The sequence below is a fragment of the Sorex araneus genome, chromosome 11 (assembly GCF_027595985.1).
Source record: "Sorex araneus isolate mSorAra2 chromosome 11, mSorAra2.pri, whole genome shotgun sequence".
NCBI lineage: Eukaryota > Metazoa > Chordata > Mammalia > Eulipotyphla > Soricidae > Sorex > Sorex araneus.
The window spans coordinates 13,172,116-13,198,830 of record NC_073312.1 but is presented as its reverse complement, the minus strand read 5'-3'; the positions used below and the strand labels follow the sequence as shown (position 1 = coordinate 13,198,830).

The 26,715-nt window shown below is 44.3% G+C and overlaps 1 protein-coding gene across 1 annotated transcript in view; it reads left to right on the top strand.

Annotated features, from left to right (window-relative positions):
• NHLRC2 (NHL repeat containing 2) overlaps nucleotides 1–25,290 on the top strand; it is a 61,666-nt gene extending 36,376 nt beyond the window's left edge. The window contains exons 6-11 of the mRNA XM_055119223.1: nucleotides 5,694–5,793; nucleotides 9,391–9,622; nucleotides 10,181–10,303; nucleotides 11,161–11,370; nucleotides 12,080–12,299; nucleotides 17,355–25,290. Coding sequence (XP_054975198.1) covers nucleotides 5,694–5,793; nucleotides 9,391–9,622; nucleotides 10,181–10,303; nucleotides 11,161–11,370; nucleotides 12,080–12,299; nucleotides 17,355–17,611 — 1,142 coding nt within the window. The 3' untranslated portion in view covers nucleotides 17,612–25,290. The remainder of the gene's footprint in view (nucleotides 1–5,693; nucleotides 5,794–9,390; nucleotides 9,623–10,180; nucleotides 10,304–11,160; nucleotides 11,371–12,079; nucleotides 12,300–17,354) is intronic.
• The last annotated feature ends 1,425 nt before the right edge of the window (nucleotides 25,291–26,715 follow it).

Genomic DNA, 26,715 nt, shown 5'->3' with positions numbered 1-26,715 from the left:
CCTCTCTTTGCTTAATTAAAATTAAATTTTAGAAAGAAAATAGATCAGGTAAAGAGAATGAAAAACAGTAAGAGACTATCCTACCAAGAGACCAAGTAGACTGATTACAAACAGCCTACTTCAAGAAGAAATTAGGGAAGCAGACTTAAAATACCTCTGCCTGTTTTCATTATATGTATAATATGCAAAACCATGTATTGCATATTGCACAAATGAGTAGTCTAATTATGCCCTTATGGCCATGAAAGCATAAAAATAAAGCAGTTTGTACAAAAATGATTGTTCCGTGTTTGTTCATTTTGGATTATCACTCTAAATATGGTCAGGCTTTCTGATGCACTAAAAACAATTGCTCACTACCAATAAATTCATTCTTTTGAGAAGTACAGCTGTGTTTCTAAGATGTGTATCAAATCTCTGACAGATTCCATTAATACTAGAAATAAATGGCCTGAGAGATTTTTCTATCATAACAGTAAAAAACCACTGTTTTTTTCAGAGTACCTTAGGCTTTACCTCATTCAGAATCATTATTTAAAAAAAAAAAAAGAAATTTTTTGAATGATAGTGTTTCCAAATTCATTAACCTTCTTTGGTCAGCATTTTAGGTAGATTTATACTACTCTTAGTGATTGAAATGCCGGCCAGCCTGATAATCTGCTGTCTTGGTACTTACATGCTTAGGTGATGAGCTTCTGTGACTTCCATTAGTACTCTGTAAAATACCATAAAATATTTACTTCTAAAGACAATACGTAATTTATTTGAGGATTTGGTCATGTGTTTTGTTAGCATAAAAAAAAGATTGTATTTTCAAAATTTACACAAAGAAAACTTTAATCTTACTAGGATTAAGTTCTATGAATTTTTTTTTCTTTTTGGGTCACACCTGGCAATGCAAAGGGTTTACTCCTGGCTCATGCACTCAGGAATTACTCCAGGCGGTGCTCGAGGGACCATATGGGATGCTGGGAATCGAACCCAGGTCGGCCTCGTGCAAGGCAAACACCCTACCCGCTGTGCTATCACTCCAGCCCCAAGTTCTATGAATTTTAATAAGCGAAACAAAGCCTTGTAACTCCTTCAAATCCAAGGTGTGGACAGAATAGCTCAGTCACCCCACCGAATTCTTTCCCGCCCCCCACTCCAACCCCGGCAGCCAGGATCTGCTTTTTGTTCCTTACCCCTGGGCTCGGGATGGCCTCCTAGGTCTGTCTCCTTTCCTTCAGCTTACAGAGTCATCCCGTATATGTTTTACTGGGGACAGAGGCATTTCTTTTTCATGGGCATTTAAAAAAGAAGCAGGGAGGTGAGGGGAATACCTAGGAATGAAATTGCTCATCATTCTGGGTAGTGTCTGTGTGTGTAATTTTACAAGAAACGGTCAGTTTCCAAAGTGACTATTCCTTGGGGTTCTGAGTGTCTGAGATGACAGAGCTTCTGCCGGGAGGACTCACATGTCACTTTCTCGCCTGTCGGGGTGGGATCCAAACGGACTCGCTTCGCAGCACTCACACGAAAGGGTGTTTCATTTTTCTCTCCCAGATAAAAATCTGGATTGATTGTTTTCGGTGCTTTAAAGGAGTCCCTCTCTTCTTTTTTTTTTTCCCCCCTGATTCTCTGTACATAGGAGCTGGAGCCATAGCACAGTGGGTAGGGCATTTACTTTGCACACGGCCGACCTGGGTTTGATTCCTCCATCCCTGTTGGAGAGCCCGGCAAGCTACCGAGAGTATCCCGCCCGCATGGCAGAGCCTGGCAAGCTCCTCGTGGCGTATTCGATATGCCAAAAACAGTAACAACAAGTCTCACAATGGAGACATTACTGAAGCAAGTTGATGAACAGCGGGAGGACAGTGCTACAGTGCCACAGTGCTTTGTCCATAGAGTGTCCCCTTTCTCCACTCACCAGCCCCCGCAAGCTGCCCCCAGGATTTCCCCTTTGGTTTTCAGCAGTTTGCTATGTCTGGAGGGTATGCTTGGTTTTGCTTACTTTTATGTGCATCTTCTCATTTTTTATTATATGTGAGTCATCTTGCAGAGAACTATAGCGGCTGCCAGTATTATGGGAGGTTGACTCCGTTTATCAAGAATTGGGCTGGGGCTGGGTTTTATTGTATGTATTTACTTACTTCTGGTTGGGGGCTTGGGCTTACTCCTGCTGTGTGCTCAGGGCTCCAACCTAGCAGTGTCCAGAGGGCCTTAATGTGGTGAACAAACCTGGGTGACCACGAGCAAGGCCAAGGCCTGAACCCTGAGAGTAACAGGCTTCAGAAGGTTAGAAATCGTGTAAGAAAAAAAAATAAAACAAAACTATTTACGCTAATGGAAAATTTCACAGATGCTCTTAAGAGTCAGTGGGATTTATTTTGGTCATAGTAGCTTAAAGTAATGCGATATTTAAAAGCTGGATTGCAGGTAATTTTTTATTCATTTTATATTTCATTTGCTGGTTGTTATTCCTGCCTTCTGAAACTCTTTCACTAATCCTCACTGATAATTGTGAGGATTTTGTTTTTTAAAATGCTTCCAAAATCTTTTGTGCTTTTGGCACTGGTTTTTTGGTTGGTGTTGTTTTTTCTTTTTTCATTTGTGCCTCCTGAAAGTCAGTGATAACTAAGTGCACTTCTAATTTTAAATGTTTATCATTGTCTGATTCTTGTTTAGAAGGAACAAAACTATTATCCTCTGTGATAGAACTGTGTGCTTTAGATTTCAAAATTCAGAATGAACAGTATAAATTATCACTCTGTTGTTAGTTTGATAGACATTGTATGTGCCAGACTTGTCTTTTCTTTTTTTTTTTCTTTTTGGGTCACACCCGGCGATGCACAGGGGTTACTCCTGGCTCATGCACTCAGGAATCTCAGGAATTACTCCTGGCGGTGCTCGGGGGACCATATGGGATGCTGGGAATCGAACCTGGGTCAGCTGCTTGCAAGGCAGATGCCCCACCTGCTGTGTTATCGCTCCAGCCCCAGACTTGTCTTTCTTAAAATCCCAGTTTATTCGCGTGAACAGAGTCCTCCCTCCCTAGTGAAATGTGGCAGGGTCGGGGCGTGGGGAACGATGGGATGGACCGGCAGTTAGAAGCACTCTGCGGCCACAGCCTCTGGGTGTCAGCCAGCTTCACATCCTAGTGGTGGTGGGACTGCGTCGCCTCCTCTGCTAAACTGAAGATGCTAATAGGAGCTACCCTGAGATGGTGGAGAAGCATAAGCATGAGCATATGAACGGCACTGAGAACCAGCACACAGAACTAGGAAAGTGTTTGCTGTGTGAGTCTCAACATAAAAGTCACCGTGAGATGTTGATGAGCTGACCCAAGCCAAACATGGCAAAGTAAGGGACTCCGGGAAACAGTTGCAAGGGCTTATTCAGCCATCGGCTGTTTCAGAGGCTGCAGGGAAGGGCGGGACGAGGGAGCCCGGCTTCACCTCCTGGTGTGGACAGCCCTCGTCCTCCCCGTCAGAGCCCTCTTTCTGGTCCCACCTGGGAGTGTGAGCTGGCCCTTGATGCCAGGGCCCAGGAGGCCTCAGGCCAGAGGCAGGTGGGGGGAAGGTGAGGCTCAGCCTCCAGTTACTGGCTGGCGTCCTTCGCTCAGATCTGACCACTGCCTGGCTGCAGGGCTGGCCTCGTTCCCGGCCCCTGGGCCAGGTGCGGCTGTGTACGTTTCAGTAAATGATTTCGCCTCTTTTGAGATTCAGGCTTGTTACATAATAGGGGCGATCGTGCTGCTTGCTTAGGCTATTAAAGGGATTGGTCGGGTGCTTTTAGCTTAGTGCCTTGAACATGGCAGACGCGCTCATTGGCCAGCCCGGTCGGCGGTGCTTGGTGCGTGGAGTCTTACGCACCCGGACTGTGACCTGCCTCCGCCTCTGCCTCTCTGCTTTTCCGAACTCCCCGGGCCTCTGAGGGAAGGAGCTGCACCCTTCACCACAGCACAGCAATGGCTGCCTGCGCAGTCAGGCCATGGGGAGCTCCACTGGTTTATTTAGCTTTGGGGGCCACACCCGGCAATGCTCAGGGGTGGCTCCTGGCTCTGCACTCAGGAATCACTCCTGGCGGTGCTCGGAGACCATATGGGATGCCGGAGATTGAACTCAGGGGACCGTATGGGATGCCAGGGTTGGCTGCCTGCACGGCAAGCACCCTACTGACTGTGCCGGTGCTCTGACCCCAGGGACTGGTTTAGTCAAAGGACAAGCTGGTGGAGACGTGATTTGGTCTTTCACTCAGTTATATCCCAGTACAGCTCTCCTTCATCATAGCAGAAGTCTTCAAATGTCGTTTTCTGACAATTGCACTTTAATGTCTAATCTTCATACTCCTTGTGCCAAAGCAAAGCTTTGATGGCAGAAACGTCCCTGCCCTACGTCCATCCTTGCGGGGGAGCTACCGCTTTGCCTAAGCTGCCTCCGCAGAGGACGGCACACACGCGTCCTCTGCCAGTGTGGGCTTCGTCCCCTGTGGCTGGAGGCGCGGGGCCTGGGAGCCTTTCCGGGTGGTGCCTGGAGCCAGCCCTCGCTCATCTGGCTTTCCGAACGTGCCCTTGGCATACTGACTTCCCATGGCGGGGGCAGAACCGAGGCAGACTAATTCTGGAAAGCTCCTGACTCAGCAGACTCAGCTTTCCAGAATCTGGAGAGTCATCTAGACTCTCCAGATGCCCATGTTCTTTGTAATAACTGTTCACGTTCATAAAAACATTTGCCCGCGGAAGAGCTGATGGACTGACTCTCCTCACGGTGTGACAGGAAAGCAGAAAGAGACGACACGTGACAGAGATGTTCTGTCATTGTTGGGCTCAGCTTCCCAGTCCTTTGTGTCCTGCCTTGGTGGCCCTGGAAAGTCACGAGGCCTCTGGAGGATGGACCTGACCATAGGCAAGGAAGAAAAACGTCCTCTGGAAACCAATGGCTGGAGTTTAAGGAACATGCAAATAAAATCCCCTTAGCAGAGTTTTGTTTTGAGCAGACGATATTCCTGGCCAAATTTTTGTAATTAAAATGTCTTATGTGTGAAGGTAACCTTAGAGTAGCTGACATGAAAATAATTTGGTATCTCAATAGGATTCATCTGAGAAGTCCTAGTGTCACTTCGTAATAGTTTGTAACATTATTCTATAAAAAGAATTATCATAAATTTGAGTAAACTGCTATGTTGTGATTTACAGCACTCAGCTTTTTTTTTTTTCCTTTTTGCTTGTCATTTCTATCTTTTGGAAAGAGTAAAGACGTGATATGAGTCTCAATCTAAAAGCAAATGGTGGAACTCTACATTTCTTAAGCTATCGGACAGTCCCCTGTTTGCTTAAAGAGCCTGCATGCCATTGAGGTGGTTGGTGTGAGATATTTAAAAGGCAGAGTTTCTTTGGAAGTGTGCCCGCTCATTCTCCTTGTCACATAAAAAAAAAAAAACCAAATATTTAAAGATACTGTGCCAAGGGATACAGAGGGACGTCCTTTAGATTTCTGTGGAAATCGTGGCAGTAAATAGTTTAAGTCTAAAAAAGGTAGTCGCTTCGCATGGAAAATGGAAAAGTTTCAAAAGCAACTCTCAACACTGTATTTTCTTTTCCGCAGCGACCTATTAACTTACTGCCGCCCTCGCTAGCTGGCAGCTCCTGAGGCAGTCCGAGTGCGTCTGCCAGCCAGGCGTCCTGACGATAACTGGGTTTCTTTGCTCCAAAGGTTCAGAGTCCCAGAAGGAGGACGTTCTCTGGATCGCCATGGCCGGGACGCATCAGATCTGGGCCCTCCTGCTGGACGATGGCCGCCTCCCCAAGAAGAAGTAAGTGGGGGTCTGTCTCTCTGTCTGTCTGCTCTCTCTCTCTCTCTCTCTCTCTCTCTCTCTCTCTCTCTCTCCTCCCTCCAGAGTTGACAGAATTCCCTTCCCCATTGTCATCGCCCTCGCAACACTCTTGCCGGTCTGGGCAAGGTCTGGCCGCCTGTACAATCATTATTGTCAGTGACTTTAAGCAAGACCGTTTCTTACTCACTCGTGCAGATTCACACGGGCACTCAGCGCTGCCAGGCCAGCTGAGGAAACGGTCTCCCCTCTGGAGCCCTGCCGGACATCCTGGCAGATACAGAGAGACAGAGAGACAGAGAGAGAGAGAACAGGTGGCAAGTTGCTCACCGCCACATAAAGCTTCTGACCCCAAATGGACTCAAGTGTCTGCTCTTCGGGTTTCCTCAGTTGCTCTCCTGGCCACACCTCACATCAAGGACCCAGGGCAGAGCAGTCCCCCACCGAGCATCCAGAAAGAGAACAGGGAGTGTCTCGGGGGCTTCTGTCACAGCAGGCCGTGTGCCCGCTCCCCGCCACGTGTTCCAGCCGCGCGGCCCTGCTGAGCACGCTGTGCCGTGTGGGCTTCTGCGGTGTGCTCGGGCCTGAGACTGGAACCCGGACCGCCACCGCCTCTGAGCTGCCCCGGAGAGTCGCGGTATCTTCTGAGTCGATTCCTTGCTTTCATCCTCCTGAGCCCGTCTTAGAAACAATCACGTGTGTGACGAACACAACCCAAGTCCGCAACTTGGCTGCCTCTGGTGGGGATGCACCAGATAAAACATTTCTCCACGGGGTCTGGTCGTCTTCGCTGTGGGTCAGAGGTGCCACAGTTACATCACCCTCTGATCCTCTCAGGGGGGAAAAAAGTCACAGCGCCTCCTTGGAAATCCACCTTCTTGCAGCCGACAAAGAGAACCCCACCCTCACCCCCACATCTGCACCTGAAGCTGCTGTCACGCCCCACCCTGCCGCCACCCCGCACCATTGTTCCAGCACCCTCGGGGGGCAGCCTTGTCCACTGTGGGAAACTCTGCCATGGACCTTCCTGATGCTTCGGGGAGAACTGGCAGCTCGTCTGTAGTTTTGGCTCCATCGGGCAGTTTGTTCTCTCCCTCCCTTCCTTTTTTTTTTTTTAATTTTTTATTAGTGAATCACTGTGATGTACAGTTACAAACTTACAAACTTTCAGTCATACAGTGGTTGTTTACCCATCCTTCTGCCAGTGCCTGTTCTCCTCCACCAATGTTCCCAGTATCCCTCCTACCACCCCTACGCCATCCCCCACCACCCCACCCTGCCTCTGCGGCAGGGCATTCCCTTTTGTTCTCTCTCCTTTTGGGTGTTGTAATAGAGGTATTGAATGGCCGTCCCGTTCAGTCTATAGTCTACTTTCGGCACACATCTTTCAACTCGAATGGGTCCTCTCAACATCCTCTGGTTGGTGTTCCCTTCTCTATTTCAGCTGCCTTTTCCCCCAGCATGTGAGGCCAGTTTCCAAGCTGTGGGGCAGACCTCCTGGTCCTTATCTCTGCTACTCTTGGGTATTAGTCTCCATTCTGTTACATTATATTCCACAGATGAGTGTGATCTTTATATGTCTGTCTTTCTCTTTCTGACTCATTTCACTTTACATACTTTCCATGTTGACCCACTTATATACAAATTTCATGACTTCATCTTTTCTAACAGCTGCATAGTATTCCATTATATAGATATACCAAAGTTTCTTTAACCAGTCATCTGTTTTTGGGCACTCTGTTTTTTTTTCCAGATTTTTTGCTATTGTAAACTGTGCTGCAATGAACATACAAGTGCAGATGTCATTTCTACCATAACTTTTTGCCTCCCCGGGATATATTCCCAGGAGTGGTATTGCTGGGTCAAACGGGAGCTCAATTTCTAATTTTTCGAGAATCATCCATATTGTTTTCCAAAAAGGCTGAACCAGTCGGCATTCCCACCAGCAGTGAAGGAGAGTCCCTTTCTCCCCACATCCACGCCAACACCGGTTGCTTTTGTTCTTTTGGATGTGGGCCAGTCTCTGTGGTGTGAGATGACACCTCATTGTTGTTTTGATCTCTCTCTCCCTGCTCGGTCCTCTCTCCACGCTCTGTCTGCTCTTGCGCTCCGTTCCCTTTCCTCCTTGTGACGGCTCCACAGTTTTGTGAGCATCCTTGGTTGTTGACATCCCTGCTTCCTCCTGCCCAGCAAAGGGACAATCCCTTGCCCCGTCATTCCTGCGCGCCTGTGCCTGGCGCCGTGTGTCTGCAGAATAAGCAAACGGGGGACAGCCGGAGACCAGACAGAACAGCCCGCACAGACGGGGAATGGGTGTCATCTCCGTTACCCTTTACCAGTGGAAAGGAGCAGTTACATCTGTAGTGTCAAATCCCAGATATTCCAGGTGGTCATTTGTCTCACAGATTTTTATTACGCATGCTCCGTGCTGGGAATGAAATGATGAGCTTTCTGAATCAGAAATGAAAGAAAGAGATGGGGGTTCTGCCCTCAGTGGGGGGCGGGGGAGCATCCGATCAGAGTCGGAACTCTGTCGGACAGTATAAGGGCTGTGCGGGAAGGGGGCCCCTACGGTCGTCCTTTTATAGAAATTTCCTCATGAAAATAAGGGTCGCCCAGTGCCATTAAGATCTGAGGTAGAAGGAAAGCTTCCTGGAAGAAGCTCTGAACCTAAAGGCTGATCGAGGAATAAGCAGGAGAGAGAGTGGAGGCTTGACAAGCACGTAAGGGCGCTCCTGTCCTCAGTAGAAGTCAGGTCACCATTTGCAGGGATCTGAACATTATCCTCCATGCTTCTAGGAAGTTGCACGACGAGGCTTGTTTCCGGGGTTTTTCAAAGACTCCTGGCCATGTGTACAGTGGGATGGGACCAGGAGCCAGGCCAGGGAGGAGGCGCTGCGATAGCCAGCACGGAGGGCAGCAGCCTGGGCAACAGGACCCCTCGGGAGCTGGATCCCCTAGACAGCAGCTAAAAAGAGGTCAGGTTGACGCGGCATCTTAACACACACCCAAAAAGTAAAAGCTCTCCCATCAGTGATATGAGCGCTGTTCCAAGCATCCCGGCCCTGTCAGGGTTTCATTTCTGGTTGCTGAGAAGTGTCAGTTTTCCATTTATCCCCCCACAAAAAAAGTAGAAGGGTTTGGGGACCAGAGAGCTAGAACAGCAGGAAGGGCCCTTACTTTGCATGTGGCTAACCTGAGTTCAATTCCTGGCATCTCATATGGTACCGCCAGGAGTGATCCCTGAACTCAGAGCCTAGAGTAAGCCCTGACCACAGCCAGGTGTGGCCCAAAAACAAGCCAAAGGAAAAAAAAAAGTAGAAAGGTTTCTACATAGTGAGTAAATATATTAATGAGTGGGAAAAACTATAGTGGAACTGACTGGCCGAGTTCAGTGGTCACCATCATTAGATTTCCCTGCCCCTTTGGCAGTCGCCTTTGGGTTCCTCACTCACCTTCACTTGTTTAATAACCAAACCGAACACAGAGTACCAGGGCCAACACCACGCTGGACGTTCATTTCCCCGATGCTTTAATCAGACCAACGTTGCCTCCCTGTGTGAAATTTGCCCTTTTTAGTGACTTGAAGAAGGGAACATGCCTCCGGTTTGCTGGAAGTGGGAATGAGGAGAATCGAAACAACGCCTATCCTCACAAGGCAGGCTTTGCCCAACCTTCTGGCCTGTCTCTGGCCTCTGAAGACCCCTGGAGCTGCCTGTTTGTGGCTGACAGCGAGAGCAGCACCGTGAGAACCGTCTCCCTGAAGGATGGAGCTGTCAGGCACCTCGTGGGCGGAGAGCGCGATCCCATGGTACGGGGCCCCCTTCCTGGCCCCCCACGCCCAGGCTCCGAGCCAGCTTGCTGTTGTGGGGACAGGCACGGCCCAGAACTTTGAGCTGAGCGAGCGCCTTTGGATTTCAAAGTAAACCCACCCAAAGGCAATGGGAACAGGCAGAAACCCAAGTAAGAGAACCGTCTGGCAAACATGAATTTACGGTACTTAGTCTTAACCGTCACTCACATTTGAGACTTTGAGAAAGGGGAGGATAAATGTTGATTACCGAGAGATTAGAAGAATGCGAATACAATGTTTGCTGTAGAGTAGAGTTGGCCTGTTTCTGAGCAGATGTGTAATTATTGTGAATCCAACTACCAAACACCACAACCTGATGCTGGTCTAGAGCACTGCCGTTATTTCTTTCCTAATTTGAATCAAATGCCCAACCCTATTTTACAAGATTACACCTCTTCCCCCTTTAGTCACATACACAGCCATTTAATTTTGATCTTCCACCCATATAAAACACTATAAAATTTCTAATACATGCTATTTCTTTTCTTTCTTTCACTCTTTTCTTTTTCTTTTCAGAATCTGTTTGCTTTTGGTGATGTTGATGGAGTAGGAATCAATGCCAAGCTTCAGCACCCACTTGGAGTCACTTGGGATAAAAAAAGGAATTTGCTTTATGTGGCTGACTCTTATAATCACAAGGTGAGTCTTGGCGGAGTCACGTGACAGCCTGCCTTTCTTCCATATGTGTATTTAAAATGCTAAATAATTTGTGAGCCTCCTCCAGCTGCCACTCTGAAATAGAGGAATAACAGACTTTGACAGCTCTCTCTAGAAGCTTTCTCCCTCCTGAAATGATGGTGGTACCGTCAGCCGGGCAAAGGATTCAAAAATTTCAAATCACCGTAGCTACAGATTGTGAATTATAACCTCTCAAAGCTGCACATTCAGTAAATGAAAGGGAAAGCAGATAGAGAAATTAGTGTGTCAACCAGCAGGCGAACATTTTTGACTATTATGATGACTTGCTTGCAGATCCATTTTAGGAAGCATTTCCATGCTGTCTCTAATGCATTGACTATTAAGCTACCCATTTGATTGCATTCTTTTTTAAAAAATAATTAGTGGGGAAAAATGCTTTGTGCCAAGAGATCATAAAGTTAGCATGATGGAGACACAACAAGGGATCATTAAGCCTAACAGCATAAGCAGAAAATTCTCAATGTTAGGTGCTCTTCAGAAGAAAATTCAGCTGTGAAAGTGTGTCCCATCATAAAGGAAAAATAGTTTAAATTTTAATTTCATAAGTAATGTCATCAAAGATGATTCTAGAAGAAAAAGGTGTTAAGAGAGCATTGTACATAGTTTTTAGTTCTCAAAATATGTTATTTTCCTTTTGGACTATAAATTGAATTTGTGTTGTTTAAGAAATGCAGAAATGCCTAATTTTATGAGATTGATAAAGAATGCAGAATTTGCTAGCTGACTTGATAGTATACTTTTCATTGCACAAACATAAGATTGACCTTCAAGTATATACATTTTCCTTTCTCTTTTAGATTAAAGTTGTGGATCCAAAAACAAAAAACTGTACAACATTAGCAGGAACTGGAGAGGCCAGTAACATTATCCACTCCTGTTTCACCGAGTCAACTTTTAATGAGCCTGGAGGCTTATGTATTGGAGAGAATGGTCAGTTACTGTATGTAGCAGACACCAACAACCACCAGATTAAAGTGATGGATTTGGAAACAAAAACCCTGTCTGTGGTGAGTAATCTTAGTTACAGGGTATCCTTTGAAGAGGGATGCTGACAGCCACGGAGCAAGGCAGGAATACCCAGGCCCAGCATCCCTGGGGTGACAGTCGAGCAGGGAGTTACAGAGCCTCCTTCCAGGAGGGTTTATCTGTACAGTAAAGCTTTTCATTGGTGGCGAGAAATTAAGGAAGGTTCTGGAAGCTAGAGAGAATCTGAACTTTGTGGAGAAAAAGAAGAGATCTCTTTCTAAATGCACACAAGTCCACGCACTCGGTGACTCCTGCTGTGTGATCGGGTCTTGTTCCCCAACACCGCCCCCTCATCACCCCCTGGCCCTGGATGTGCAGCCTTTGTTTCCTACAGTGAAGCTTCTACCTAATGAAATTCCCAGAGAGGCTTTAGAAGCCACGTTTTCTTGAGCCATGGGAAATATGCTTGAAAGAAGCTTAAGTCCATGTTCTTGTCAGCGTTTAAAGAAAAGGGCATGTCCTCTAACAGAAGTTTTAGACCACATCTTGGTGTATCACCTGTGCCCAGGAAATAATTTTTCTGAATCCACAAAATAATCACGAGGACATTTCCATGTAGTTTAATTCAGGCTAGAATGACAGCTCGGTTTCATTGGTACAAAACTCACTTTTCTATTCATATCTTTTTAAAAACTCTCTTTACTATCAAGTACTTCTGTTTTCATAAACTTTTTTTTTTTAATTTCCTAGCTTCCAGTTTTCAAATCCGGAAACGTCACAGTAGATGGCCCGTTAGCAGTAGAAAAACCAAAGACATTACCCAAACTACCTAAATCTGCTCCAAGCGTTACACTTTCCCCCGTGGCTGCATCTCCAGGCCAGACACTTCAGCTCAAGCTGAGCCTCGACCTCCCCCCGGGGACAAAGCTAACTGGAGGAGCCCCCAGTTCCTGGTTTCTGAACGCCGAAGGTATGAGACAGATTATGTTAGAATTCCATAAATTCTTGATCTTTATTCTCATTTGTTATGTAATGTATTTACTCTGTAGCTTGACAGCACTTTAAGGAAGTTAAGTGGGGAAAAAAAATATATTAGTGCAGATTTAAGCCCCCACTTGACTTCTCTGTACTCTCTGAAATGCTTTCTCGTTTTATTAAAGAACAGTGTGGGTCACCCCAGTGCTAATCTGGGGGTCCCTAGACACACTCGGTATGGGATGCAGCAGAGTGCTGCTGTTACAGAACGACTGGAACTTGAATATTAGAGCCAAAGGGACCAAAAGACCCTATTTGAAACCCTTTATTTAATGACTCCGAGAGATTGTGATTTACCCAAATGCATATCCTGAGTTTAGTGAAAAGTGGAATTTGAACCCATTTTCTGCTGGTTCTTGGTTCAGCAAGTTTTCCATTATATTCCTCCATCCCAAACAATCTCTAGAATTGTGTTACCCTGAAAATCAAGTTACTTTTAGTGGCATATAAAATGCAAAGCTACTGATGACACAGCTGGGTGTCACTAACGTTTCTAAACCTTTTGATGTGTTTCTGTGCTTGGCTGTAGACTCTACCTTGAGTAATCTGCCATAGATTACTCCAAGTTGAGAGAGCAAAGAGAAGAGGAGCCAGCAATGAAAACCAGAGAATGAGTATGCAAGGAGCAAAGCCAAGATAGTATAGTTTTCCTGGAATGTCTTAGCGCTGGTATTTAAGGGACGAGTGCCCAGCTGTGTCGGGTTGTTAATGGTAGATCAAGTAAGAGAAGGACAAAGAATCCATCATTGATTTAATGGCATTGTTCATTGATGTCCTCAACCAGAACTTGCTGAGTGGAATGGCGGAAATACCTATTTAAGGTTTGGTTTTTGTTGGTTTTTTTGTTTTTTAATAGAACATAAGAAGCAGAACGAAAGACAGCAGAGACAACTCTTTCAGTTTAGCTAAAAGGAGAAAATAGAGCAGTTGCTAAAAGGAGAAAAATGGAATTGAGAGACCAGCATATGGGTTACTTTGATGGCCAAGGTCCAATAGAGAAAAGAACCGATGGTAGGTGGTAGGGGTGGGGATCTTTCAGAACCCGAGAGAAGGTGGCTGGCAGTACCAGGCACGGCCGGTCTGCCGGCATGTGGGCAGCTGTGACAGGAGGGAGTCTGGGGTGTCATTCAGAAGTCTAAACAGGAAGCTCTTCCTGAATACCTCTGTTTTTGTCATATAGCCAGAAATAAGCCCATTAGTGTAGGGAGAGGGGAGAGGAAGAGGGAGGGAGAGAGGGAGAGAGAGTGAGGGTGTCTTGAAGGAGGACCAAAGAGCAAGGAGAGGCTCAGGGCCCAGGCACTTAGCTCAGGGGTTGAGCACTTGCCTTGCATGTGTGAGGCCGGGAGCTCAGTCCCCAGCCCTTGCACAGAAAGGCAGCAGCCTAATAAGAAGAGGGAGGAGCGGGTGGCAGGAGAGGCCTGCGGGCTGGCCGCCGGGCAGCTCCTCTCTGCTGCAGTGTGTGGGCTTGCGGAGACTGTCGTCGGTCAGCATCTGGGGTCCCCGTCCAGTTCTGCTTGTTCGGTTGTTTCAAGGGTTGAAGAAAATGTCATTCACTTAACCTCTTCACAGAGGAAGGAAATGCTCCCAGGTGCAGCCCAGAAATTGCCCCTTTAACTTGCTTCCATTGGGTGAAACAAACCGTCCATTGCTTCTCCTCACCCCCCCCCCCAATTAAAAGGCTGCAGAGATTTCTTTCCTCCCTTCCCAATCGTTTTGCTTGAGGTCTCAGAGTTTACAATAGTGTCGCTGCCGTCGCCTTACGCTTGCACTGCTGCCGCACCGAGGCCGGCCCCCGGGCTCCCTGGTCCCTCTGTGCTCCCAAGGGCTCTTCCTGCCCCTGTCCTTAGCCTCCTCCGTCCCCCGGTCTGGTGGTCATGTCACAGGGTTTGTGCCCTTGGGGGCTTGTCAGTCCCGCGCTTTGTTCCTGTATCCTCCGGGTAGGAGTGGGATCGTGGATGCTTGTTTTATCTTTCTTCCGGGCTCCCTTCACTTGGCCTGACTTCTCCATCTAAGGTGTAGCAAACTGCAAAAGTTGGTCTTTTCTCCTCGCTGCATAGTGTTCCGTGGTGGGCAGAGGCTGCGGTTTCTTGATCACTTATCTCTCGTTTCCGGGTCTTGGCTGTTATAAACAGTGCCACAGTGAACACTGCTGTGTGAGTGTCCCTTCAAGTAAAGGGTTTTCTGTTCTTGAGGGGGATGCCCAGGAGTGGAATCTCAGCGTGGGGTGGAAGCGTCAGTCTTGATTGTTTGAAACATCCCCACACTGTCTTCCCCGGAGGCTGAACCATCTCACAGTGCCACCAGCAGCGAATGAGAGTTCCTTTTCTTGGACCACGTCCCTGGTTGTTGCCTACTTCGGTTTTAATTGTATTTGCCACTACACCTTCCTCGTTAATCAAGTGGCATAAATTTCACAGATTCTTTTCTAAAGAATTACATTGACTTTTTTCTTTTCAGCATGTATTTTTTTAAAGAACAATGAAACAAACACTGTTGTCTTTCTACTGAAGAAACCTGACATTGGCTCTTTCCAGTTCGGTTCTTTGGAGCTTTTTTTAAGTGGCATTTTCCTTTTTTCCACATGGCATCTATCAAATAAATGCCTAGGACCTTTCGATTTCTGTTTATTTTATTTCAGTGGTATCATTAAGACTTGATTTACCAGTTCTTAAGCCTGGAGCTGTATTTTCTTCTTTAGAGATGCCAGGCATAGAATTTGAGCCCCATTACTTGCTTACTACAAGAAACTGGGTGCCAGACCATAGCTTCAAAGTTTGCCATTGAACTAGAAGAATAAAACATTGTTGAAGGCTATGTAATTGAATACAAATGAATTAGTATGGGCTGCATCCAAGCAGCGCCTTTGTCCTCACTCACTAATTTGCCATCTTTTAATCTAAAAGTACTTCCTGTTTGAGGCTATTCTCAAAAGTATTCAGTTACTGTAAATTATGTAAAGATTTTAAGTGTGTGTGTTTGAATCACAGTATGAACTTAGCTCTTTTATTAGTTCTCAAAAGGGAATCGGCTTCCTGCTGTCCCTAGAGCAGTGCTTTCTAATATCTCTAATAAAGTGGACGAGTTTCAATTGTGGCATCCGTGGCCGGACGAGATTCCGACTTCTTGTCTTTCGGGATCTCCTCCCCTAGTCTCCCACGCTCTTTCACATGTTCTCACTCAATCTTCCATTTCCTCCCTGACTTCTCCTCGTTCCCTCTCACACGCTTGTCCTTGCCACGTTCCCCGGGTCCCCATCGTCTGCCTCCCCACCTTCGCTCGTTCTCACGGCAGCGCCTCCGCTACTGCGGCCCCATCTCAGGGTCCACGTCAAGGGTCCAGCGTGACCTCGGGCGAGGCCGGCCCTGGGGTGACTGAGCTTGTGGCCAAGCCACCTCCAGTCCCAGGGCTGCACCACACGTTCCTTGGCAGGCACGCAGAGCTGTCTGCGTGGCCAGAAGTCTCGGGTCCTGGGCAGTCCTGGTCCCCGGAGTTTCACTGCAGCGGGTGTCTGGGTCTTTCCTCCAAGAACATCAGGGGATGTTACTGCTGGTTTAATTTCTCTGTGCAAGTAACGGCATCGACTTTTAAAATTGCATTTCGATTGTTTAAAATTGCCTGTTCACAAATCAACATACGCAACTCTCAAGCACTTAAGTCTGTTGAGTCTTTGGGCTCCAAAGTGCAGATAGTATTCAGGAGAAGTGACATTGTCGCTAGAGAATATTCTTAGCTGTTTTATCATTTGCTGAGGATGTCAGCCCCCGCCCCCTTTTTTCTTATATAAGGGCCAATAAACTTTAAGGGAAGAATCCTAACAATTCAAGGTTTTTGACAGTTATTGTATCAGGACAATTTGTCGACCTGTGATTAAAGGACAGTTTATTTCTCCCTGACTGGTTATTTAAAGATGGAAAAAATCTTTAAATCTTAGAATGACCTTTTCATGTAAAGGTTTTAAGCCAAAGAAATTATTAACAGATGAGTCATTCTGGCATATGTAATGAATCTGAACTATTTCTAAAGGAAATTCTTTCTGTTTTCCATAGAGAATTAAGCATTAACGTTGCATAGTTTTTATTTTCCTGTTTTGAGTTGAAATAGAATAAATTCCCTGCTAAAATGTGATGTAATAAAACCAAATATTAAATAATTAATATTTCTTAGCCTAGAAATAAGGCAAGAACTGTGAAGAAAAGTAAAATTACTGCAGAAATTTTCCGCACTTAGCTCTTTAGAGCCTTGCTTCTCGCCCTCTTACTCGTATTTCACATATTTTCCCCAAACCTAACTCTTCTTTAAACCACAGAGTACGAGAGGTAATAAATAAAAGGAGAGATGGAGCAGACTAGTAGAGAGGCAGATGTTCTGAGAAGGTTGACTCAGCCAGAAAAAAAGAAAAAAGAAAAAGCTGGATGATTTCAAGAATTTAATAGATTTCATTTTAACTTTAGAAGTAAGGGGTTTATAGACGGGTGGAGGGAGGGAAGGGAAGGTAGAGCAGGGAAATGGGAAAGAAAGAGAGGAAAAAGAACATATAGCAGGGCCGGAGAGAGCACAGCAGGCTGAGCACAGCTTCACTTACAGGAAGCCTGGGTTCTATCCGGGGCACCAAAGGGACTCTTCCCCCCCCCCCCCGCCCCACCCCTGCTCAAACTGCCGGGAACATCACCCAGGGATCAAACTGGAACTAGCCCCTGAGCACTGCCTGGTATGCCCTCTCCCCCAGTTTTAATCCTAGTTAAATATTCAGTTTGATTTCAGGAGAAACAGTTACACGCTTGACAATATTCAGGCAAGGAGAGGTGTTCCCGCTCTGCCGCAGCATCAGGCCAGGAGCGTTGCCGTGGGAAGCGCAGGTCCTTCACGCCGAGCACAAGGCTGGCACTAAGTGTGTTCAGTTAGCACTTGGTGGGGAAGGCAGCGAGTCTCCGTACTAGTTCTCTCCTCTCCTGCCTGTTTTTCACAGCCTTCATACATTTTCACTTCCTAGGCAATGAATGGCTTCTCCAAGGACAGGTGACTTCCGGGGAAATTGAGGACCTTTCCCGTCAGCCAACAATCTCCCTGGAGCTCCCTGGCACCTGCTTGCCCCTGGAGGCTGTGTTATCGGTCAGCGTGTTTCTCTACTACTGCAGCGCGGACAGCAGCGCCTGCATGATGCAGGCAGTCCTGTTCCGGCAGCCTCTGCAAATCACTGACACTCAGCAGGGCAGCGTGGCCCCCGCAGAGCTCAGGTATGCGTTTTAGCTGCCTCGCTAGCAGCCCCGCCACCGCAGCACCTGGCCTCCACCCTCACTTCCCATCCCTCTGACTGACGGGAAGAAACGGCGCCTCTGCTTCTGCGGACCAAGAAATGTGTTGCTCAGTTCCAGCAGCTGGTTCTAATAAAGCCATGCTCCTCATCTGCTTATTTCTTACAAGCAAACACCTTCACCTGGCCACGGGCCAGATAGTCATTGCCCATCATTTGAACCGTGCTAACGTAATCTCTGCTGCTATTGGCACACGACTTAACCCACACACACACACACACACACACACACACACACACACACAAACTATGGTGTATATTACCTTGTGATTTACAGAAATTACTGAACAAAAATGATACCAAATATTTTACCTCACTTTTTCTACTTTTATTAATAGCAAGCATCACACTTCAGTGTATAAATTTCACAGTAATTTTAGCCTAAGATTTACTCCATATGTTGATAGAAGGACACTTGCATTCAAGGTCTGCTTTAAGCCAAAAGGAAAAAAAAAAAACAACAGTTTCAAAAAATGTTAAGTATATTTAAAAGAGAATCTCAGTCTATTTTTATGATAAGTTATTTGCTATTTTAACATACCATTAGTAATGCCTTATGACTCAATACAGGAAAAAATTAAAGATAGAGTTTAGGACACAGAGACTCATGTTTTAACTATTTTCTGAATGAATGGTCTTTACCAAATCATGTATGAGTCCCCCAAAATATCGTGCCTTTCAAGGACAGTGGGACTCAGGGACACATTACCGTGATGTTAGCAAGTGATGGATTCATTGTTGAAAACGATGTCGATGAACATGTGTGCTGACTTAGAAATTGACTTTTCACTTGTAAGAATTTGGGGTGGATTGGCTGGATCTCTGTTTCTTTTTGTTGTTCCCATATTTGGAATTTAAACCAAAATCATTGATTGTGATTTTTTTTAGGTCACCTTTAGGGGGCCGGGCTGTCACCCCAACACCTCCAAGTTTGTGTGTCCTCCCATCCCATCCCCCAGTCCCCTCCCCCTCCACAGCTTCCCCACGCCCTGCAGGGTCCCGGGGCAAGGTAAAGCCCACACCCTCGCTAGCCTAGCTCGAACAAACACCCCTGACCACCAGGCTCAGTGGAGGCTGAGGGATCTCGAGCACCACTGGGAGGTCCCACCTTCTTCCTTTCAATCACATCTAAGCCTTAATCCTTCAAAGTTTCAAATTTCAAAATTCACAATTAAAAAAATCCTTCAAATTTCAGTGTGGAACATTTCTCTACCATTGGTAGGTGAAATTTATTTTGATACAGTATTCTTTAAAGTATTAAGGCTGGAACATACAGTGATTTGATGATATTATTTGTGGGGATGGGTGAGGGGTCTTTATTCCCCACCCCAAAAGTCACTAGAAGATAGTGATGGCTCTTATTGTTGTCATACTTTCTCTTTTTTTAAAAAAAAAAAGCATCTTTTTGTTTTGACTAGAACTAATTCATCATGTTTATCATGTAGTCAGCATACAAGATTTTAAAAACACCAGGTGAACCATATTTATTTACCCAATAAATATTTATAGACAGTCTGGTGTATAAGTCATTCTCCACACACAGTATTAAATCTCAAGTGTTATTTTCCAACACCATCATCTCTACCATTCTCTTGTATTTTTTAAAATAGATTTGACATACTTATTACATTTGAATTAGCTAAATGTCTGAAGTAAGAAAATGCATATCTTATGACCAATTTCATTTGTGTCCTGCTAAACCTACTTTTAAGAGATGCACTAATGTAAAATTGAAAGAATTTCTATTTAAAGTTATATGTAATTACCTCATAAGCCTTTTCTCTCAACGGAAAGTATGTTCTATGAAAAAAAAAGGTTGTATAACATTAATATTCTCTTTGAAGAGAGCATACCATAGTCATCTTTAAATCTAGTTTGATTTATTTCCAGTTGGACGGGATGAGAATATTTGTTTAATCTTTTATTTAACATCCTAAACCTTCCCAGACTCCAAAAGTTTACACTGTTTTAACATACTAATTCAGAAATACCAGATAATATGTTAATATATAAACATGCATATAGATACATTATGTATTATATATATCAAAAGTATTTTTTAGAATCTAATAACATTCCCTTTGACTGAACAAGAGTTTTAGGATAGTTGAAACCTTATAGTTTTCTTGACTATATCAAAGTAGTTCTTTTTAACATTCTTATTCTTACCCAATCACCAGTCTGTATTGCTTTTACGTTAAAAGTATTTATATGGACTAGAGTTTATTTATTTATTTTTTTTGTAAAGTCTCGATCTTTGTTTCCCTTCTATTTCTGTGATATTGGTTCTGTAATGTTAGTTTAAATTTTACTTATCTTACATAAATTATTGGACTGGAGCGATATAGCACAGCGGGTAGGGCATTAGCCTTGCACGCGGCCAATCCTGGTTCAATTACTCCATCCCTCTTGGCAAGCTACCGAGAGTATCCCATCTGCATGGCAGAGCCTGGCAAGCTCCTCATGGCGTATTCGATATGCCAAAAACAGTAACAAGTCTCACAATGGAGACGTTACTGGTGCCCGCTCAAACAAATTGATGAACAACAGGACGACAGTGCTACATAAATTGTGACCCTGGTAGTTTAAAAAAGATTTTAATAACTGTCACCTAAATACCAGTAATGTTCTATCATATACACTTTTGCATAATACCTTCACTCTTGGCTCTAAATTTTCCTCTTGGCTTGGCAGTCATTTTTTCCCCCCAACGATATCACAAAAATGATACCTTTGTGATAATCATTTCACAAATAATAGAGATTTTCTTTCAGAATCCATACTCAGATTGATTTGATCCCTGAAAGTACCTATCTTGGATATGCTGTCATAAGCAAATATTTCATCGATTCATAAGGGAAGATCTGGTACTCCAATGACTCTTAACTGTACCTTTGGCAAAGTTCAATAACCAAAACAAAATTCTTTAACCATTCTGTTAATATATTTATAATAATAATTAGGCCTGCAGAAAACTTGTAGTCTTAACACAGTCTCCCCAAAGCTTGATTTGTGTGGGCAAGTGTCTGTAAATATACTTATCTACACATGCACAGATGAAAAGACCAACCAGAAACATCTCAGACAGGTTTCTCTCGTGGTCAATATGCTTTTGACTAATAGCGTCTCTGAGATAAGTTACTCTACAGTTGGAAAAATGAGAGTCTCAGGCTTAATTGCAGATGCTCTTATTTTAGTTCTGTTTCTCAGGTCTAGGTCTTTTTTTTTTTCACGAGCATTGTGTTATTTTCCAAATAAGTCCCTAACCTCACCCTCCAAAATACAGGGTGTCTTGGGTTTTGTTTGTGGATCACACCCAGCGATGCTTGGGGCTTACTCCTGTCTCAGCACTCAGGAATCACTCCTGGCGTGCTTTGGGGACCATCTGGTTTGCCAGGGGAATTGAACCCAGTTGGCCGACGCAAGGCAAGCATCATACCTGATGTACTGTCTCTGACCCCCGAAATTGATAGTTTTTTTGTTTTCATGATAAAATGAATTGAATATTGAAGGCCTACTGTATAATAAAAACTTGTCACATTTATTACCAAAGATCAAAACATAGTTTGGATCCTCTTGGCCTATTAGTTTTCCTAAGTGTGTGATTTGGTAAAGACAGAAACTACTGGGTACAGGGGCTCACTCTTACACTTTACCGTGGGCTGGAGTCACCTGACTGCCAGTCACCCTAAAAAATGGGACTGGTATTCCCATCTTATGGAATGTGCTGCAGGGCTTCAATAAAAGGGTTGTGAAGCATTTAGTAATTAGCAAAATGGCTATGGTGACTGGCTTAGTAATACTGATAGTAAGAATTTACGACCTTCCATAAACTGAAATGGCATTTTCTTTTCAGGCCCCGTATCTATGAAAAATATGCCTAAAGTTGGAATTCAAGACAGTTTTATAGTAAAGCATGTCACTATTATGGATGATATTTTAAAATAAAAAACCATACCTAAGGTTTTATATGTAGATGATTAAGTGTAAAGCCCTGGAATTTTGAGTGATAAGGTTCTTTTGAGAGGATCCAGACTTACGTTCCCAGAACCACATTTTTGGACCGTGCCCTGCTGGTGCTTTACAAAATCTTCCACGTGCCTTCTTGCATTTCACCTTATTGGGGCATCAGAGTAATCAATAAATGAGACAAGTAGCATTTTACAGCTGAGAAAACAGCTTCAGAATGTTAATGACACATTCGTTGCTCTAGCTCAACTAGGAAAGATGTCTGGAAGACGGACTTTATTCCTGGTCCTACTCCTAGATGTCAAATGAAAACGAACTGTGGAGTGAAAAGTGCTTCTTTCTTCTTAGGAAGACTTTCTTAAGCCGTGGCAGTATTTAAATAAAGTGATGGATATACATATCAACTCCCTTTATCCTCACCACAGCATTATGAGGTCATCTTTTACTTAGTTCCCTGGTGAGGAATCTCTTGACACACGCAAGTTAGAAGCAGTTACACCAGCACAGTCAGAAGCTCCATTTCTGAAAGGACAGAGTACAGAGAAGTTGCTTTGTTGTTTTCCTTATTGCCCCCCAAAGTCCGTCTTCCAGACATCTTTCCTAGTGTAGCTAGAATCACTAATCCAAGGACCTCCTCATCCATCTCTTTGGAGTTCGCATTATATATGCTTGTCCTTCAGCAACTGCAGAGGTCTGTGTCTCCTTTCCCATAAATTAGGAGGTTCTACTCCTTCTGAAATTCACATAGTATCCAGAGGGCTTTCTCGGGAAAATAATGTATTCAAGAATTAAATAGCTTTTGAGGATTAGCTGCAACAATGTTCATGTCATTGATCTTTAAAACACAGTGTCATAATGTGTAGCTGAATTTCTAGCACAAGGCTGAGGCAGAGTCTAAGGAGCTTCTTCAGTCTTAAATATACACACAGCCCATAGTCCTTGGTTCCTAAATAACCAAGTGGTGTATTCACCACTACTCCGTCACACGGTGATTCCAATCCACACCGCTCCAACAGGGAAGATTTTCACCAGGTCAATCTGTTATCCCAGCACAGTTCCTGAAAAGGATAAAAGTGCTGAATGCCATTGATCAAGAATAGTGCCCACCGCCCCCTTGGTTCATTTAAGTAGTAGTATTAGAATTACTTTATTTAGCCACAAAATTCTACTCTAAACTCCCAAATGAAGTATTCTCTAAAATGTATTGGCAGTGTCCTACTTCAGAACTAAAGTTCACCATGAATCAAGATTTCTCTCCTTTCCTCCTCTCCTATCACACAATAGTTTATTTAAGGAATTCACACTAACCCAGTCATTCTTTTGTCCTAAGTCATTCAAAGTTCCCCCCTCCCCATGTCCCCCCCCTCAATTTTCTGGCAAGAGGATAATACACAGTGTGACATTAAAAGCTGGAGCTCAGGGAATGTGTGCGTGAGAGAGAGAGAGAGAGAGAGAGAGAGAGAGAGAGAGAGAGAGAGCGAGAGCCGTGAGCAGCTGAGCATGGCCTCTCACGCTCTGAGCTGCTGGCTGGGCAGCGGCCTCCAGCCAGACAGCCCGCTGGCCACACAGCACCGTCTGGTCACTCCTTGGCTTCACCTCTGTCTCGTAATGAGCTGATTTGGTTTAATTATTGTTGGGACGTGAAAACCCTCAGCACTGGTGGAATGTTTGCCTTGTGCTAGTTATTCATTGCTTGGCGTGTCCCTCTCTGCTGGCCTGTTGCTCTGAGTGCACCCAAAGGACGTATTGTCCCCTCGGAAACCCCAGGAACAGACGAAAGACTCCCAAGCATCTTCTACTCTGTTCCACTGCCTATATCAGGATCTGTATACTAACGAGCACAAAGCAGCCACATGCTCCAAAGCATTTTCCTAACGGTCAGGACATAGTATGAAATTCTTCCTTTTTAAATAGCAACTAACTTACAGACCTGGTGTTTTTCAGTAATAGAATTAAGAAAAAAAAATTGACCTTTTTTTAATGTTGAAACTCCAAACTATGCATTCAGTAGACAAATAGAATTTATTACCATTTGCTTTTAACATTTGCTTTAAAACTTGGTTACATATTTATGTTTCAAATAAAGTGAAATTAAACCTCCCAGTACTGAGAAATAGTGGGGAGAAAGCCATGAGATTTAAAGATGTCCAATTAAAACAGTATTTGTCTAATTCTTTATCTGGAGTGCTGTACTCATAAGCAATCTTTGTTAAGGCGTATAGGCTTTTTAGATGATGATTATTATAATGAAGGGAAAAGACAGGTGCTTTTCTGAATATTTAAAGGCACTCTACCATGATATTCTCTTTCCATATTTAGAATGTATAGTCATTATCTTTAGTCGCACTAGAAATATATTCATTCTATGTTGTGTTCATTATACCAAATAGGTAACAAGATTTTGCTTGTATGGAGTTTAAATGTACTGCTAGCTTGTATGACCTGTCATCCAAATTTACCTCTAAGAAAATGCTTCTACTTGCTTACCACATCTTCGGCCTCTCTCTCTTTAAAAACATGGGTAGGGGCTGGAGCGATAGTACAGCCTAAGGTGCTTTTACCTTGCAAATACCCAATCTGGGTTCAATCCCCAGGACCCATCTGGAATGACCCCTGAACCCCCAGCAATGATTCCTGAGTGGAGAGCCAGGAGGAATAAGACCTGAATAGTGCCCAGTCTGACCCCAAAACACAAATGAAAAAAAGAAAAGCATAGCTTCTGTAGAAGTTCCAGTGAGAAATGACTGGGCCATTACATAAGCAAGAGAGAGAGAGCACAAATGGTAATTAAAAAAAATGTTTTTTGATAATATCACAATTTCCATAGGAAGAAGATACTGTATGTTTAAAGAATGCTTTAAAATATTTGACTTTAAATTTCTCCACGTACTTTGCAGTATGCCTTTCTAGTTATATTTCATATAGGTTGGTATTTTGTTATGAAATTCTCACTGTCAGTGTTGTGTTGAGAGCCAGTTTAGAAATGTTTTTAATTGCTGTCGTTACTGTAGGTGTGAATTCTGGACAAATCAGAGTTTGCTGTGTGAAGAGTTTGTGTTATATCTGTATACATATGTGCTTATATTTATATCTGTATATAAAATCACTTTCAAATTTTAACATATCATAAATGGTTCTATTTTAGAGACTAACATTCTTTTACCATCTTTTGTATGGATAAAATCATGGTTTTATTTCTCAGAGTGGAGTTGTTCTGTTTGTACCAATTTTATTATCTGTCATTCCAAAAGTTTGATCGTGCTTTTTTTCTCTAAAGATAAAAACCCAAATGAAATCTAATTTATAAGTTCATCTATTAATATTTCAATATGGTCTGGTTCTAAAGGAATTTTATCAGTTTGCATTTCTAAGCGTTTCCAATAGAGTAATATATTTTTATACAGCACAGTTTCTACCTTTACTTCAAGACTATCTTCGGTAACTCTTTCAAGCATATGTATTAACCAGAAGCTCATTTGGAGGAAGCGTGCGGTGGCCTTGGTTACCAGCTCGGGAGAGCTGTACAGCCTGTGATCAGAGAAAACAAGATGCATTTATGTTTATACTGTATCAGAAGCCTAATGCCTCTTTTCTTAAGCTTTGTACATTTTTTTTCAAGAAATAGAATAAATATTTTCTCTCTAAAGCCATGTGTCTGTTTCTAACATATTTTCCATTCGGGAGATTTCAGGAGATAATTTTGCAGCTTAGAAACCGATCACTTCTGATGTGTCGTCAGAACTTCGGGGGATACGAGAAGGCGCTTCACCTCTTGTCAGGTCCTTCTTTTTTGCACTAGTGCAGGATCCCTACTCTAGAACATGCATTGTTGAAGGATAAACAAGAGGACTGAAAACTTCTCCAGGGCTGAGTGGGGGGAGGGCTTGGCTTTGTGAGGGCAGTAGGAAAGCAGAGGGCTCACCACTGAAGGCGCGAGGCAGAGGACCCGGCGGGCCTTCCCGGCTGGCCACCGTCCCGGAGTGCATCGGGCATTTGCACTGCTGCTTGAGCCACCTCCTCTCCAGCACTGTCCCCTGGTGGTATGTGGCGTTGGCTTCCCTCACAATATGGTTCCTTTATTGGTCAGAAAAATGGCCCATTGGTCTCCCACCTGTTTTTCTGGTTTCTCTCTGCTTGATTTCTTTTATTGAGCTTGTGTAATTATAAACACTTTATGTAATCTTTTTGTTTTTCTTATTGTGTTAGGACAGAGATGTAGCTCAGTGGGTAGTGCACTTCCCTTGCATTTATGAGGCACTGGGTTTGAACCCTGTCACCAAAAAAATAAAGGTATCTTGGGGCTGGAGTGATAGCACAGCGGGTAGGGCGTTTGCCTTGCACGCGACCGACCCGGATTCGAATCCCAGCATCCCATATGGTCCCCTGAGCACTGCCAAGGGTGATTCCTGAGTGCAGAGCCAGGAGTGACCCCTGTGCATCGCTGGGTGTGACCCAAAAAGCAAAAAAAAAAAAAAGGTATCTTATGGGGACAGAATGATAGAACAGCAGGTAGGTTGTTTACCTGGCCTACCCCAGTTTGATCATCTGCACCCCTAAACCCTGCCAGGAGGTATTGTGGAGTACAGAGCCAGGAGTAAACCCTGAGTAATGCCAGGTGTGACCAAAAATAATAATAAGAAGTGTATCTTATTGGAAAGTAGTTCATAATTTTAATGTAGCAATTTTTTTTTTGAGGTGGGCAGTTGAGCTACACTCAGCATCTTCAGGGATAATTTGTGATTATTCACTCAGTGGTCCTATATATATGTGACATATATATAAATATATGTATACATATGTGTACATATGTATGTATATGCACCCATGCTGGAGATCGAATTCAGATCAGCCACATGCATAGCAAGTGCTATGTCCCCTGTACTATGTCTCTGGCACCAATTTTTATTTTTCTAAGCAGTTCTTTTTGTGTCTCATTTCAAAACTTTTCCTGTGACAATAAGAAGAGATTGAAACAGCCCAGGAGCTAGCTCAAAGGGCCCATGCATCTGGGAGACCTGGATTCTAGCCCCACCACAGTACTACATGGACCCCGGGCACCACTGGCTCTGGC